General features: G+C 34.7%; 1 protein-coding gene across 1 annotated transcript; it reads right to left on the bottom strand.

Moving 5' to 3' along the window:
* Positions 1–3,418: 3,418 nt before the first annotated feature.
* On the bottom strand, positions 3,419–12,511 carry LOC128379258 (nuclear GTPase SLIP-GC-like). Its single transcript, XM_053338883.1, has 20 exons — positions 12,445–12,511; positions 11,994–12,106; positions 11,192–11,225; positions 10,929–11,009; positions 9,933–10,026; positions 8,846–9,062; positions 8,478–8,708; positions 7,108–7,314; positions 6,840–7,015; positions 6,155–6,242; positions 5,995–6,082; positions 5,755–5,876; positions 5,217–5,393; positions 4,960–5,114; positions 4,670–4,787; positions 4,268–4,376; positions 4,048–4,181; positions 3,807–3,888; positions 3,560–3,641; positions 3,419–3,470 (listed from the first exon to the last, which is right to left on the bottom strand). Exons 1-20 carry the CDS (start codon positions 12,509–12,511, stop codon positions 3,419–3,421), a joined length of 2,427 nt encoding a protein of 808 aa, XP_053194858.1.
* Positions 12,512–14,467: the final 1,956 nt, after the last annotated feature.

Genomic DNA, 14,467 nt, shown 5'->3' on the forward strand with positions numbered 1-14,467 from the left:
AAGCAAATCAGTTTGCCCTGAAGTAGGGGGGCGGGGGGGTTGTGTTGCTTTCTAATAAGCAGCAACACAGAACTAAGGATGCTGCGCTCTTACATGCACTGCATTGACAGTCCATGTTTTGATAGCAACGCCCAAGCATGTCTCATTCATTTAGCCCTGTAGCCGGACAGTGATTCTGATTCAGAAATTAGCACTGATTACAAACATTTACAAGTATTTTGAGAATTTGGCCAATATGTTGTAGAAATACTGTATGTATGTGTTGCAGATACAAGATCATAAATTAATTCTGTGCTAATCTTACATCTTATTGTTTGTTCTTATTGCGTGCAAACATCATTTATTTCTTCCTAGTGTACAGTGTCATCATTGCGCACACCCAAAACAGAAAACAAATCATGCAAACTGAAAGAAAATCAGTTTGCCCTGAAGTAAACTAACCTTAAAACACTTGCTGAACCTGTTTTACTACAACATAATCTGTGTGTGGTTTTCTGGTATCATACCACTGATATTATTTTTTGTCAATCCTACTGAATGCTCATTAAACACTGAGTAGCACCAGCAGTAATTTTGAGTGAAGAAGTAATGTTTCATATTCATATGAATATCTCTCTGACAAGTTTGCTTCACAAACATTTATCAGTGGTTCAATGTAACTTTTAGTGTCTCGCTTATTCATAACATTCATAACCCTTATCATACACTGTGCAAAGGTTTTACTCCATCGTAGTGTCTTGATAATTCATAACATTTCAGTCACAACCCTCCTGCTGTGAAAAGGTTTTAGTCACTATAGATGTTTAGATTCTTATCCATTACGCAATATCATCAGAAAGGTATCTGATCAGTCCTAAATATTTTTTGCAGCATGACAGTGACCCCAAACATAAAGCCAGAATCATGAATAACTATTTTGATTGAGAGGAGCGATGAATCCTTCAACAGATGATATGGTCCTCATAAAGCACTGATCTCAACATCATCAAAGCAGTCTGGAATTACATGAAGACACAGAAGGTAGGGAGACTAGGGTAGACTAAATTGAGCCAAAGGGTAAATTGAGCCACCCCTTGTTGCTAGGAAATAGTAAAAACATTGATCATGTGACCAAATATTTAGGAGGAAGGCATCATTTCATGGAGTCTGTGAAGGTAAGAACCACATGGGTAAAGTGGTCAGACATTTATTTCCAAAAAAAACATTTTTCACTTGTGAATTTAGTATATCATAAATTTCATGAGAATTGTGTTTAGACCAAAATAGATCATTTTAAATTTGTTTTATAAACCATTTGTGGTATCTATGAGCTAAAACATGAGGTCATAAACCTAGCATAGCAAAATAGCAGTGGATTGGCTTGAGTTGTTCAAAAACCGACAACATCTATCATGCCGGACACCAGAGGCCACATCCTTGGCAAAGGCCACTGCCTTCAATGAACACAATGTCACTCTGTTCTTTGATAACCTGACATCAGTGATGGACTGGTATTTGATGCTTGAGGTGAGAAATAATTTTGTAGTCTAATTGGAAATTTATGTGTCCTCTAAAATGTAAAATCTCATCTGTACAGAAACCAAAGCAAATTGTGACACAGATGGGGAAAAAGCAAATTGGCTCAGTCACATCTGGTAAAAGAGGAGAGCTTGTAACGGTAGAGTGTGCTGTCAATGCTACAGGGAACACAATCCTCCCCATGTTCATATTCCCGCGTGTTATATACCATGAGCACTTTATCAGAGGAGCACCGACTGGATCAATCGCGACTGCAACAAAATCTGGTTGGATAAATGAGGAGGTGTTCTACATGTACCTGGAGTATGTTGTCCAACAAACAAATTGCTCCAAGGATCATCCACTACTACTGATCCTTGACAACCATTCAGCACACATCTCACTGAAGTCTTTGGAGATAGTGAGAGAGAATGGGATCGTGATGCTCACTTTGCCTAATATCCCTCATGTGCCACAAGGATTATTTTTCAAATATATCTTTTCGTCAATTTTGTACAATTAACATAAATAAGTAACCTTATCCCTACTCCAGTTTCAGAACTTGTGTCAGGAAACCTGACAAAAAGTTTCAATGAGAACATCTTGAGAGTAATCGCTGCAAAAGTGCAGAAAAGCAGAATTTTATTCATACTTTTTTATGAGGGATATTAGTCTGTATGTTATACAGTTGGTTTGACATCATTCACTCAAATGGTTGAAGCACAAAATAGATTTGTATTTTGAATACCCAGACCCTCCCAACTTGGCTGTGCCCCATTTGTGGAAATAAAAGTCTGGGATACATCCTTCTTCAGTGGGAAAGCCTGCCAGAAGCCATTTGCCAGAGTCTGTTAATGCTTTCAAGATGCACCTTAATACTCACTTTTATTCACTGGCTTTTAATTGTATTCAAACATGTTTCTTTTTTTATCTTTGTGTTTCACAGCAGGTGTTATGGATATATATGTCTATATGCTTGAATGTGTATACATATTCAAAATCTGTTTTTAAAATCTGTTTTTAAATTGTTCTATAAATAAAATCAACTTGAAACATATGCCATCAAGATAAGAATATTTAGTTGGTTTTACATAAGAAGAATTAGACAATCTTACAATCACAACTGATTTACAACGAGTAAGGAAACTACATCACAAACTGCATCACTCAAAAGTTGACTATTAAGTTTATTGGACAGTTCACCATGTCAAATATTTTATACATTTAGAATCAGTGCAGTCAGACTCTATAATAAAATATGAGAAACAATGGAAGCCTAGTAAGTAACTGAATGAGTAAGTAACTGGATTATTATTCAAATTTTCACTATTTTTCAAATATGACAAAAAGGAAATTATTTTTTATTCTTTTACATGAAAAACATTCTTTAGGACATCTAAAGTCTATGTTAAATCCATCCATGAATCATTAAAATCCCAGTATTAAACATATGAAATAAAACAGTTAATAAAATGAAAATATATTCAACAAAGGCCAATCTTAAAAATGAAAGGTCTCTGGAGCCTCATAGTGACCTTACTGCTCACCATCAAGGGGCCTTTGTGACATGTCATCTCTCTCTACGCCCATTTCCCTCTAACCCTAACCCAAGAAAAACAAGAAATCACTGCTTGCTATTCAAACTGTTCATTAAACAGTTCATTAAAGTACAAATTAAAACAACACAAACAAAAAAAGGATAATAATAATAATAATAGTTCATGTCATTCATCAGTGTGTACACAAGAACCTTCAGTGTGTGATCAGGTCTGTGCTCAAACCTAAAACGAGAGAAAAAGCACCACATAGCTGTCACATCATCCTTTGTCAACATTAGGTTTACAAACAATTTATACATCGAGAAAGGACTGTGAGTAATGAGGAGCATTGGAAATTGGATCAATAACATACCTGTGCACAATTATCTCAGCTCTGGCTGTTGCAGTGCAGCTGTCGGGACGCTTGGATCAGTGCTAATTAATTAAAAACATCGTTAACATTCAGAACAAGACAATCTCATATTCCAGGTCTTTTGAAAACATTATTCTAATGAAAGTTTTACCTAATTAGTGATGTCTCTTCATTTGGACTTCCCATTAATTCAATGTGGTATAGCTTCAACATCTCAAGCTCTGTTGCAAAATCTAAAAAAAGCAAAACACACAAACAACAAAACTAAACAAAATACATTGTATAAAACAAATGCATTATTCATCCCATTATTGTAAATGTGTTGACCTTATTAAAGAAAAAAAAATATATATAGATAAATTTTAGATTAGGTGTCTTATTTTGATATGTCACTTTACCTGGGATTGAGAAATCATTTGTCTTGAGTGACAGGTCGATTGATTTCTGCATAGTTTCCTGCAGAGTCTTCAAGATGTGCTCCTAATTCAGCATCAAAATCTTTGTTAGACAGTTTTTTCCATGCAAAATCTACTGAATCATACAAAATATTAGTATTAGTAGTTGTTTCTGTCTTAAAGTAAAAACAAATAATATTGTTAGCTATTATCATCATATTTTGTATTGTAAAATGTGACACACTTTCAGTTTCGTCATCTGGGCCAACATGACATCTTTAGTTTGTGCAAACATGGTGTTCTTTGCATCATAGACATGTCTCTCAATAATGTCCCTCATGTTTTTCAGCGTGTCATTTCCACTAAATTTTGCTGCTTCTATAATGAATCAGAAAATTGTTGTTAGACTTATTTTATATGCATTATTATGGTGTCAGGTTATATGTAATTTCCTTTTTTCTTACTTTGATAGCATTCTAGCATGGTTTCCTTGATTGTCTCTGTCAGACTGCTGTAGATTTTTTTCTTACGCTCCCGGATGATTTTGTGGAGTTTTGTCTTAATTTTTTCCTCCTAATGCAGAGAAAATAACCAGATTTTAGGATAAAATAAAGATAAGACAAATAAAACATTTTTTTTAACTTTTACAAATGTTTAGTATGTCTAGTTAAACAGGTAAAAACCTGTTTAACTAGACATACTAAGTCAAAAGTCAAATGGACATGCAGGGTCAGCTTTTGAGCAGCAGTTAATTTTCCAGAGGAAATCTCCAGTTTTAAATAGTTGAAATAGTGTTCATTTTTATCTTCATTGTACTGTATTTAACAGCTCAGATACGATGCTTCTCTTCTCTTCTCATGTTTTACCTCTGTCTTGAGAAATATCAGCTGCAGTTCCACATCTTTGTACTTGTCAATCAGCATCTCTGTGTCAAGTGAAAATGTATTGATGACTCCGTTGAATGGTCCACAATTTCCATCATTTCTGAAAAATGTTGAGTTTAACAGTTATACAGTACACAGCTAACTTGTACTTAATAATGCAGTTTGTATGTATGTATAATGTTACATAAGATAGTATTTTCAAAATGTAAAACATCCTCCACAGTTTGTTAAATGAGCCACAAATGGTTTTATGTCATTATATTGTTTCTTACGGGAAAGTCTTCCTGAATTCCTCATCGATGCTGTCAGTCAGGCTTGATGCTAACTTCACATTGAGGTTTATTTCTTTCCCTTTTTTTGGTTTGTGGATGCCATTGTTCTCAACAACACACTTCAGTCTTTTGTGATAACCACTACCTGATACCCTCTGAAACAAAATAGAAACAACAGAAACATTTTAGATAGTAAACATATTTAAATCAGGTGCAAAATGTGTTTAATTTCATGTAATTATATCTCAGATACGTACAGGTGGATTTAAGACGCTCTTCAAGTGTTTTCCACATGAACTTTTTGAATTTTCAACCCCCTCACAAAGGCATCTTTCAAAGACCTTACAGGCCTCTTCCATGGGTTTTCTGACTTTATCAAGTTCCTGCCTCAACCTTTTTTCAATGTCTTTGCACACCTGTTCTTTTTGGCAAGCCTGAAATCAAGCACACATTTTTCAGCATTTAAAGGAATGAAACTATAATTACTGTATAAGGCAGTATGTGTCATTTAATTTTTCATATATGAAATCATGTTTCAGGGGATGACCACCCTTCATATGGTTGTATAAACTCTCTGCAGCAAGCACAATTCAGGGAATCGAATATCTTGATGACTAAAATCTCTGCAGGGGTGACATTACCTATAGACCCTTATGGTGTTTAATGGGCATCAAAACGTAGCAACGCCACATATATTTAAGTCTTTCACTCAATCTGAGCTCACTTTACTCAAGCTTTCTTATTTGCTATAGATATAATTATTTTCTGTAATAATGACAATTTGTTTGATCTTACCACTTCTCTACATCTGGCTCCTTGAATCAGAGAGAGAATCCCATAAGCTCCAGACACATAGTTTAATGTCTCTGAGTGACAGTCATTGAGATCTTGTAGAAATTTCTGAAGTTTGGGAATTTCTGAAACAAATTGGAAAGTCATTCTTTTTAAAAAAAAAATTAACATGGTTAAAGTGAACTAAAGCGAACATGTATTTGTATTGTGCACAAAGTGTTCATGTTTGGAGACTTCACCTACCAGTGTCATCTGGACTCAGACATTTTTGTTTTAGAAACTCTTTGGAGCTCACTGTGAACACTGTCAAGCAGGCATCACTGAATTGTTTCTGAAAAATAAGGTTAATTGTAAGACAGAGTCACTCTCCATGTTTAATTTTCTGCCATTTTATCAAACTCACCTTAATTTGGGGGATTTTTCTGAATTCAGCTTTCACTGTTTCCTTGGCTTGCACGTTCCTTTTCAAGATTTGCTCATCAGCTGCTGAACTATAAAAATGTGGCATCTCATACAGTATTAGGAGCATTTAAAACCATCATTTGTAAATGTATCCAAATGTCTCCCCTCAGAATAAAAGTCAAAATGATGTTTTGTTAAAACCTCCGCCTGTTACAAACTAAAGTATTTGTATTGAAAAGTGACAGATGTATTTCACAGGTCTGTTATTCTTGGGAAGTGTACTGAAAGTTATTTCAATTTAGTTATTTGTGTTGAATTTATAAGCAGTTGTTGATTGCTAGAGGAATTTCCTTTCAAGAAATGTTAGATTTGCACTTTATTAAATATCTATTTATTTATGTCTCTATTATTGAAATATTATTATTATTATTATTATTATTATTATTATTATTATCATTATTATTATTATTATTGAATATATCGAACAAATGAATAAATGTGAAGTAGGCATTGGCTCAGAAAGCTCAGCATACTGCAGGTTGAAAACACATGCAGTACTTAATGGCCTGTCTAGGAACAGAGAGAATAATGTGACAATATTATACTGTGTGTGTGTATTTCTTTGTGTTTACACTAGTTGTGCCACATGTCAGTGTGTAATCATTTTAACATCTTAAATCACTTACAGTTCATCCATATCTTCTATAAGATCAGACTTTGTGCAGATGAAGTGAATTTGCTGACACTCGCCACCATTTCCCATGAGGCTACAGGTACTTTTCAGGATCTCCCAGGGTTCTTTCTCTGTTGCTGCTCGATTAATGTCAGTCACAATCCACACAGCAGAGCAACTCCCAACAACCTGAAGGTGCAAAATAGCATGTCAATTATGAATCATTGATCAGTGTTTTGTAATGTTGTAGATAACAAAGTAAAACAAATGAAATAATTTACCCCTTTCCACATTTTATCTCTGCTCTTGTTGCGGTCCCCATTTCCAGGAAGATCCACAAGTGTGACATGCTGAAGAAGTTCTTTATTAGGCACCTTGACAGTCACACACTTCACTAGTGGCCAGTACCACTTCTTTACTTCTTTACCTGCTCCCTCCTTTGAGTCGGTTCTTGTGTATTTGACAAGTTTGGCAGATAGCTCTTTGGCCTGTAACAGACATAAAACATTATCAGCTTTAGGATATATTTATTACATTATACTGTATGTGTATATACTGTATCAATGTAACCTAAAGTTCCATATGGGACACAATTAGGTTCTAGCCCAATAAATGATTTATATACAAGTAGTAGTAGTTTAACCCTTTCATGCATGGATTATAATAACCACAGTCAGATTTTTTTCTTTCACCAAATGATATACTATTACATTATAATAACATAAATCAACTGATCTACAACCAAAAAAGTTACTGCAGGTTTAGTGGTGGTGTATGGGATGACGTACTAGTGTCCACTGTTGTGGCTGAAGTGCAACTATGCTAGCAAATCCTTTTCATACATAAGAACATAGCTTTTGAAGAGCTGTCCACTGCAGTGACCAATACGTGTGACCAATACGTTCAAATGAATTAGGATGAGCAAATAATTGTTCTGGTGCAAACATGTTTTCTTTTCTATAATGAATCTCTAGCAGCTTCTTTCTGAACTATTAATCTATTTAGTCATGTCAATCAATCAATCAATCAATCAATCTTTATTTGTATAGCGCCAAATCACAACACGTTATCTCAAGGCACTTTACACATAGAGCAGGTTCTAAACCGAACTCTTCATGTCTGATCTTTCTGATGGTGTAGCTGTTTTTGTTTGTCTGCCTATGTATGTTGTATGTTCATAATGTCCTTTTGCTATGTCTGGTTCTGCTAATTAAAGGTTAAATATTTGAACCGCTTCAGGAAAGTAACAGAACGCTTAACAAAGATTGATCAGCTAAAAAGCTGGTGGGAAACTAAAAAAGTATTGCACTTCTTCCCATTCCTTTTTCGAACAATGTACAGTGTTTGGTTATATATCAGCATATATATATATTTATATATTTATATGATTCTTTTTTTCTTTCTTTCTTTTGTATGTACAAATTGTTACACACATATATATATAGATTTTTTCTTTTTACACATGTTCGAAAATAAATATCTATCAATCAAAATATCTATCAATCAATCAATTGCTATTTAGTAGACAATTTTCTCAATGATTTTCCAAAGAAGGGTCAATTTCATATGGGTTTGTAATTACCAAAGACAGATGGATAAAGTTTACTCTTTTTTTTAAAATAACTTGTACTGCTTTAAATAAATCACTTACTGATCCACATGTCAAAATCTTCCTCCTCTGGATGTTTTCTTGGTGAAATTCAGGAATTTCTTTGAAATATTTGTTGTCCATGAGGCTTTCAGGGGATTTGTTTTTCCAGTCATCACCATATAGTGCTGACAGCTTTTCAGCAACATCACCATAGTCTTCATCTTCCTCCCTCTCCTGATCCGTACTATTCACATGAAAATTTAACAAGGACCAGAACTCATCTTTCCACTCCTAAAAAATGAAATAATGATGATATTAATAACATATTCTGTTAATTAAATAACATGCAATGCAACCAGAAATATAACTGAACTAGCTTCAAGTACACACATTATTACTTATTAACGTGTTTACTTTACTTATTTTACCTCTTTTGTAATGAACTCAATGTCAGCTTCATACTTTTGGTTTAGCATGTTAGCCTCCACCTTGATCATGACCGTGGTACATGCACTGACACTTCCAGAGGGCAAAAGATTCTTCTCTTTGATGATGGCATTTATCAAAGAGCTCTTTCCAGCCCCACTTTTACCAAAGACACCAATCAGCTCCCTCTTGTCTGTCTCCAAATCACTGATTTTATCCCTGTTATACAAGAGTTGAAATATGGGTCATTCATTTGGAAAATATATGTGTTTGATTGACAGTAGCAGGCAGGCTAGAGCAGTGGTGTGCAATTGTTGAAAAATGCGTGCCCTCTTGAGTGGCAAAAAAGGCATGCTAAACTGCCCTCCTGGTTGGCAAAATACAACTGCCCTCTTGGGTGGCAAAAACACTCGCTAAAGTGGCGAGAACGTGCTGCATGTGCCCTTTTTTTCTTTTCACCCCCGCCCTTCAAAATGTCTGTGCACGCCACTGGGCTAGAGTGCCAGTATTAGCCTACACTGTATGAAATAAAAGACAAAATAAAAAAGAAAAACATCTGCAGCTACAATGCAATGTGTTGCTAGAAGGGTAATGAACAAAGCAGCATCAAACAGGTCCCAAGTGACATTTTCTTTGGGATGGGAAGATGTGATACACTTAAAAATGTAAATAGGCTTGCCAATTAGTCATTTTATCATAGATTGTGTATGCTTTGACAATGAAGATTTGTATAAATAGAAGGCCATTCAACTTTTAAGCATAGAGTACAATGATGGATGACACAGTGATAAGTGATAAGGCACAACACACTGTCACAGACAAAAAAACAAAAACCTTAGTAAAGATCAGCTAGCTTTCAAATAGACATATTACAATTGTTTGGGTTAAATGTTGAATGTGGGTCTTAATTACAATTACATTTAAAGTGTAAATGGCATGAAAACCATATATTTTGTCTTATGTGCATTTAAAATGAGTCTGTGATTGACAAAGGATGTGAAAGGTTTCCACCAGAGCTGAATTAGACCTGACCAGAGGAGGAACCAGGCCCATACAACATAGAATATGGAAAACGTATTGAATACTTACTTCAGGAAAGCATTGAGCCTTGTGTTGTCTTCTTGACATAGTCTGTTGTTAACATGTGTCATGATATTTTTCACATCAGCCAATATGATGCGTTCTGTCAAAGAAAAATAAAGTGAGCCGGAATCCTGCATCAGTGTATCCATTGAGTGGTAATGCATAATGACATGTCATGCACAATGAGGTGTCTTGATAAAAAATGTAGGAAAAGAACATCTGGTACAAGTTAGGGTGCTTCAGAGTTTATCAGCAGCTATTAACCATGGTCACTTACCAAAGAATAAAAATACAGCAAGCTTTAAAGGCCATTGTTAAGATGCTTTGTACCAGTACTATCTAAATACTCTTTTGAGTTGAGGGGTTAGGGGCACTCACAATTTATACTGTTCAATGCATAGCTTTCAGTTTTATGTTGGTTAAACAACAGTTTAATCCATCCAAACCATGTTATGGATTAGGTTATTAATACGGAATAATGACAAAGTCATAGTTTACTAGCTAACTACAGTATCTTAACGGTACCGGTACCCAGTGTTTGGTATCTGTACTCAACGGTACTTCATTTTGGTACTTTACTCTAAATCTGTAATACCTCAAGTATAAACCCAAAAAGTCCCAAAATTCTTACTTTACATTTTTTTGCCTATTAATTTTGAACATTTTAAAAACAATATAAAGGTATGAAAACATTTACATATAAAAATAGACTATAATTATCAAACACAATTATACACAATACAATGTGAAACGTTAGTGGTTAGTGAAATGTTAGTGGTACCTGCCCAGCAAAGATACATTTAAAACAAAATAATAAAGATATAAATATAAATATAAAGGGTACAATTATTAGAGAGAAAATGTGAGAAAAATATACAGTGTAAATATGATATGTGATTTCTCGGCCACCACCATCGCATGAAATAGGTTCCACGGAAATATCAATATGAAAAAAGGTTTTTAACAAAGTAAGTTTCCATTGATTAACAGTAATATAAATACCTGTCAATGATCCCACAGCGTCACGCCGTCGTTTAGCTGGTGATATGCTTGACTCACACTGAGGGGCCATCTTTCTCTTTCCTGATAGATTTTATTTATAAATTGAAACATAAGCCAGGAATAGTTAAAGCATGCTCCTCTCACATTATTAAAATTTGTTTTCAGTATAGTTGTTTGGTAAAGAAAAACATCACTGCCTTTCAGGTATGCATTGAAGACATCAGTGAACACAACAGATATTTAATTAGATACTGTGTTCTCACCTATATCAGTTGTGTCACTGGTAGAGGGCAAAACCTGCAGATGGACATAAGCACGTCTTTACAATTTACACACTGAGATTTGCAGTCTTGATTGCATCTAAACTGTCATGACCACCCTACAATCTACGTTTCTTCAGTCAACAACGTTGTACGGAAGCCCTTTCAGTCTTATTTAGAACATGAGGTAGTGGTACCCTTGTGTCCTTCTGTGATCAAAGTTAGTATAACACTGACACAAAAAAGTGAAGCTGCCTTTCAGAGCTACCGTAACATTGTGATCAACTGAGACAATTCTTTCAAGATAAATTTGCCTGACTTCAGTGCTTTAAATGCAAATGCATGAAGAAGAGAGACACAATCCCTGATTAGGTGCATGTGAAATTCAATATCATCTTTACCTCATCATGATCAGCTTCTTCTTCATTCTCCTGTTGACATTTAAAATAGAATGTGTATGAATGTAATCCAATAAATGACATGTGATAATTCAATGAAACTGGAAAACTGAACAGTGAGATAAAAATCACAAAACAACTTGTCTTCAACTTACTTTGGTAGAATCACTGGCTGTTTCCTGATTCATTGTTGTTTTCTCTCCCTAAAGACACAGCAAACTGGTTTTAAACTCATAATGGTAAAGAAAATGTGAAGAATGTTCATAAAATTCTCATTAATGCTATGATTATCAGTGAGATATTTTAATTCTGTACACATCATTAAATGCTCCTGTAAATTGTAACTGGTGAGACTTTGTGAGACCAAATACATTTGTGTGAAGTATATACACAGTGCAGAACTTTACCCTTAATGCTTTGAGTCTCTTTTTGAATTTTGACCGTGGTCCCGTTTTTGGAATCAGTTTGGCGATTTCTTGATCATCGAGACACTGGAGACTTTCTCGGTCAATTTCTTCATCTGTGATTAAAAAATATTCAGTTGAATCTCAGTCATCCAGAGAAGCAGATGTCTGTTTCATTAAGAATGAAATATGTGTGGCCAGAGATATTCATTGTACATTTTTGATTGCATTAGAGCTTATCAGAGCTATTAGTATGGTTGTATTTCTTTGTTGTATTATTATTCAGTCACATCTAAATCTTGATTTCATAGCTACTTGCACTGAGACCCTCTTTTTTACTAACTCAATGTGTCAGTGGTGTACAGAAGAATAATTTTGCAGTCTTTTCTGTCTGTAAGTATTTTCATTTTTCAGTATTGGCAGCTCATGCCAAAGAAGCAAGGTTATACTTTACCTTTAAATTTCTCTATCAACTCGCTGAGACCCCATTCAGTCAGTGTGGTATGAACAAAGTCATCCATGTCTGAGAACAGCAACTGAAAGACAAACATAATGATAATGCTTTAATCAGTCATTACTGTTTGATATTATATGAGACATTCATGATCAATAATATATAATTGTAGGAAAGTAGGGGATTATGAAATTGATAAAGGCAGACTCAAATCAGAAATTTATGATGGCATTCTGTAGTTTCGATACCTCTGAAATCATAATCACTAGTACTCCTCTGCCATAAATGATGGGCGTAGGCTCAATAACTTGTAGCCAACAGGTGGCTGGAAATCTACAAACAACAAACTTAAACTAAATATTAGCTAAACAGACTCTGTTCTGTAGCTGCTCTCTTTTCTCACTTGTGTGTCTTACTGTAAGCCCAACCTTTGTAAAAGTTGGCCACAATTGCAGTGTTGGACTATGGTGCCTCCGGAAAAAGAAACACTTTAATGCATGCTGGCGGTAAAGTGAGCCTTACAAACCCAGTTCATTTGGGAGCAGCACTTACTCTCTCTCCATTCATATCACAACAAGCCTGCTCTTGCCGTTGGCCTCTGAACTTGTTTTACTGTTATGAAAATCATTTCCACTCCACAAGGTTGTAGTTTCGCATATTTATAAGTACTTGTTTTGTTAGAAAATGTCAGTAAGGTTGTTATTTTCATAATATGTGGTTTGTAGGTAAGGAAGTTAAATTCAAAAGATATTTCATTAAAGTTATATTTCATACTAACAGAACATTTCATGAGTTCAAGTTTAATAATGCCATTTTGCCAAAGCAAAAACATGTTAAATGGTACCTTCCCTCCACTCAAAAACCATTCAGTTTTGTAATATAAGACAGAAAACATTTGCAGACATTGGGGATTTAAAACTTAAAATTAAATAATGTGTAAAATAATTCGTTTTTTAAAGTAGTAAAATTACACTCAGCATGTAGGAAGACTCTTTTGAGTTGAGGGGTTAGGAGAACTCACAATTTATACTGTTCAAATGTAAGCATAGCTTTCAGTTTTATGTTGGTTACACAACAGTTTAATCAGTGTTTGACTTAATAAATCAAAACTATGTTATTGATTAGGTTATCAATACGAAATAAGGACAAAATAGTAGTTTACTTACATGTTGTCTGTTCCTCCTTAAAGCACTAACATGACTCTGGTGTTTGATCTACCTAGAGCTCTTTCTTTTATATTGTCTCCACCTCTCGCCAGCATACTCTCCTCCCTACCCACAGAGCAAGTTTAGCAAGATAAGTATAATATAAAAACAGAGATCAAAGACAGGTCCCACATGATTCATATAGGTCTTTCTGTCATGTGCCTTATGTTAAAACACATATCAGAAACTTTTTATGAATGAATATCACAGATGAATTAATAAGATAACAACAAATGTTCCAACAAACACGACAAGAATGGGACGACAGATGGGTTAGTTTCATTACTGCTGTGACTCCATTTAGTTGGGTGGACAGCTTGCACAGGGATGTTGGAAATGGGGAGTGCAATTGACAATTTTAGACTTTTTAGGAGTGCTGAAGAATACCTAAATTTCATCTCAGCACAACCTAATATAACAATAATTATTGTCATTAGTATTTTTTCAGTATCATTTTTAGCTTGCTAAAGTTAGATTTTGCAAGCTGTTCTGCACTTTCTAGCCACCCCAACTTTTCAGACTTGCTAAATGTTCTGAGTACATTGGATCATATTTGTTACCGGTTTTGGGCAGTAATGCATTACTTTTAATGCATTATAGTACAGTACTGTGCAAAAGTCTTAGGCCACCACCATCATACAACAGAAAATACGGTAATAATATGAGACCAAATACATTTGTGTGAAGTATATACACAGTGCAGAACTTTACCATTAATGACTTGAGTCTCTTTTTGAATTTTGACCTTGGTCCCGTTTTTGGAATCAGTTTGGCGATTTCTTGATCATCGAGACACAGGAGACTTTCTAGGTCAGTTT

The sequence above is a fragment of the Scomber japonicus genome, chromosome 18 (assembly GCF_027409825.1).
Source record: "Scomber japonicus isolate fScoJap1 chromosome 18, fScoJap1.pri, whole genome shotgun sequence".
Lineage (NCBI taxonomy): Eukaryota > Metazoa > Chordata > Actinopteri > Scombriformes > Scombridae > Scomber > Scomber japonicus.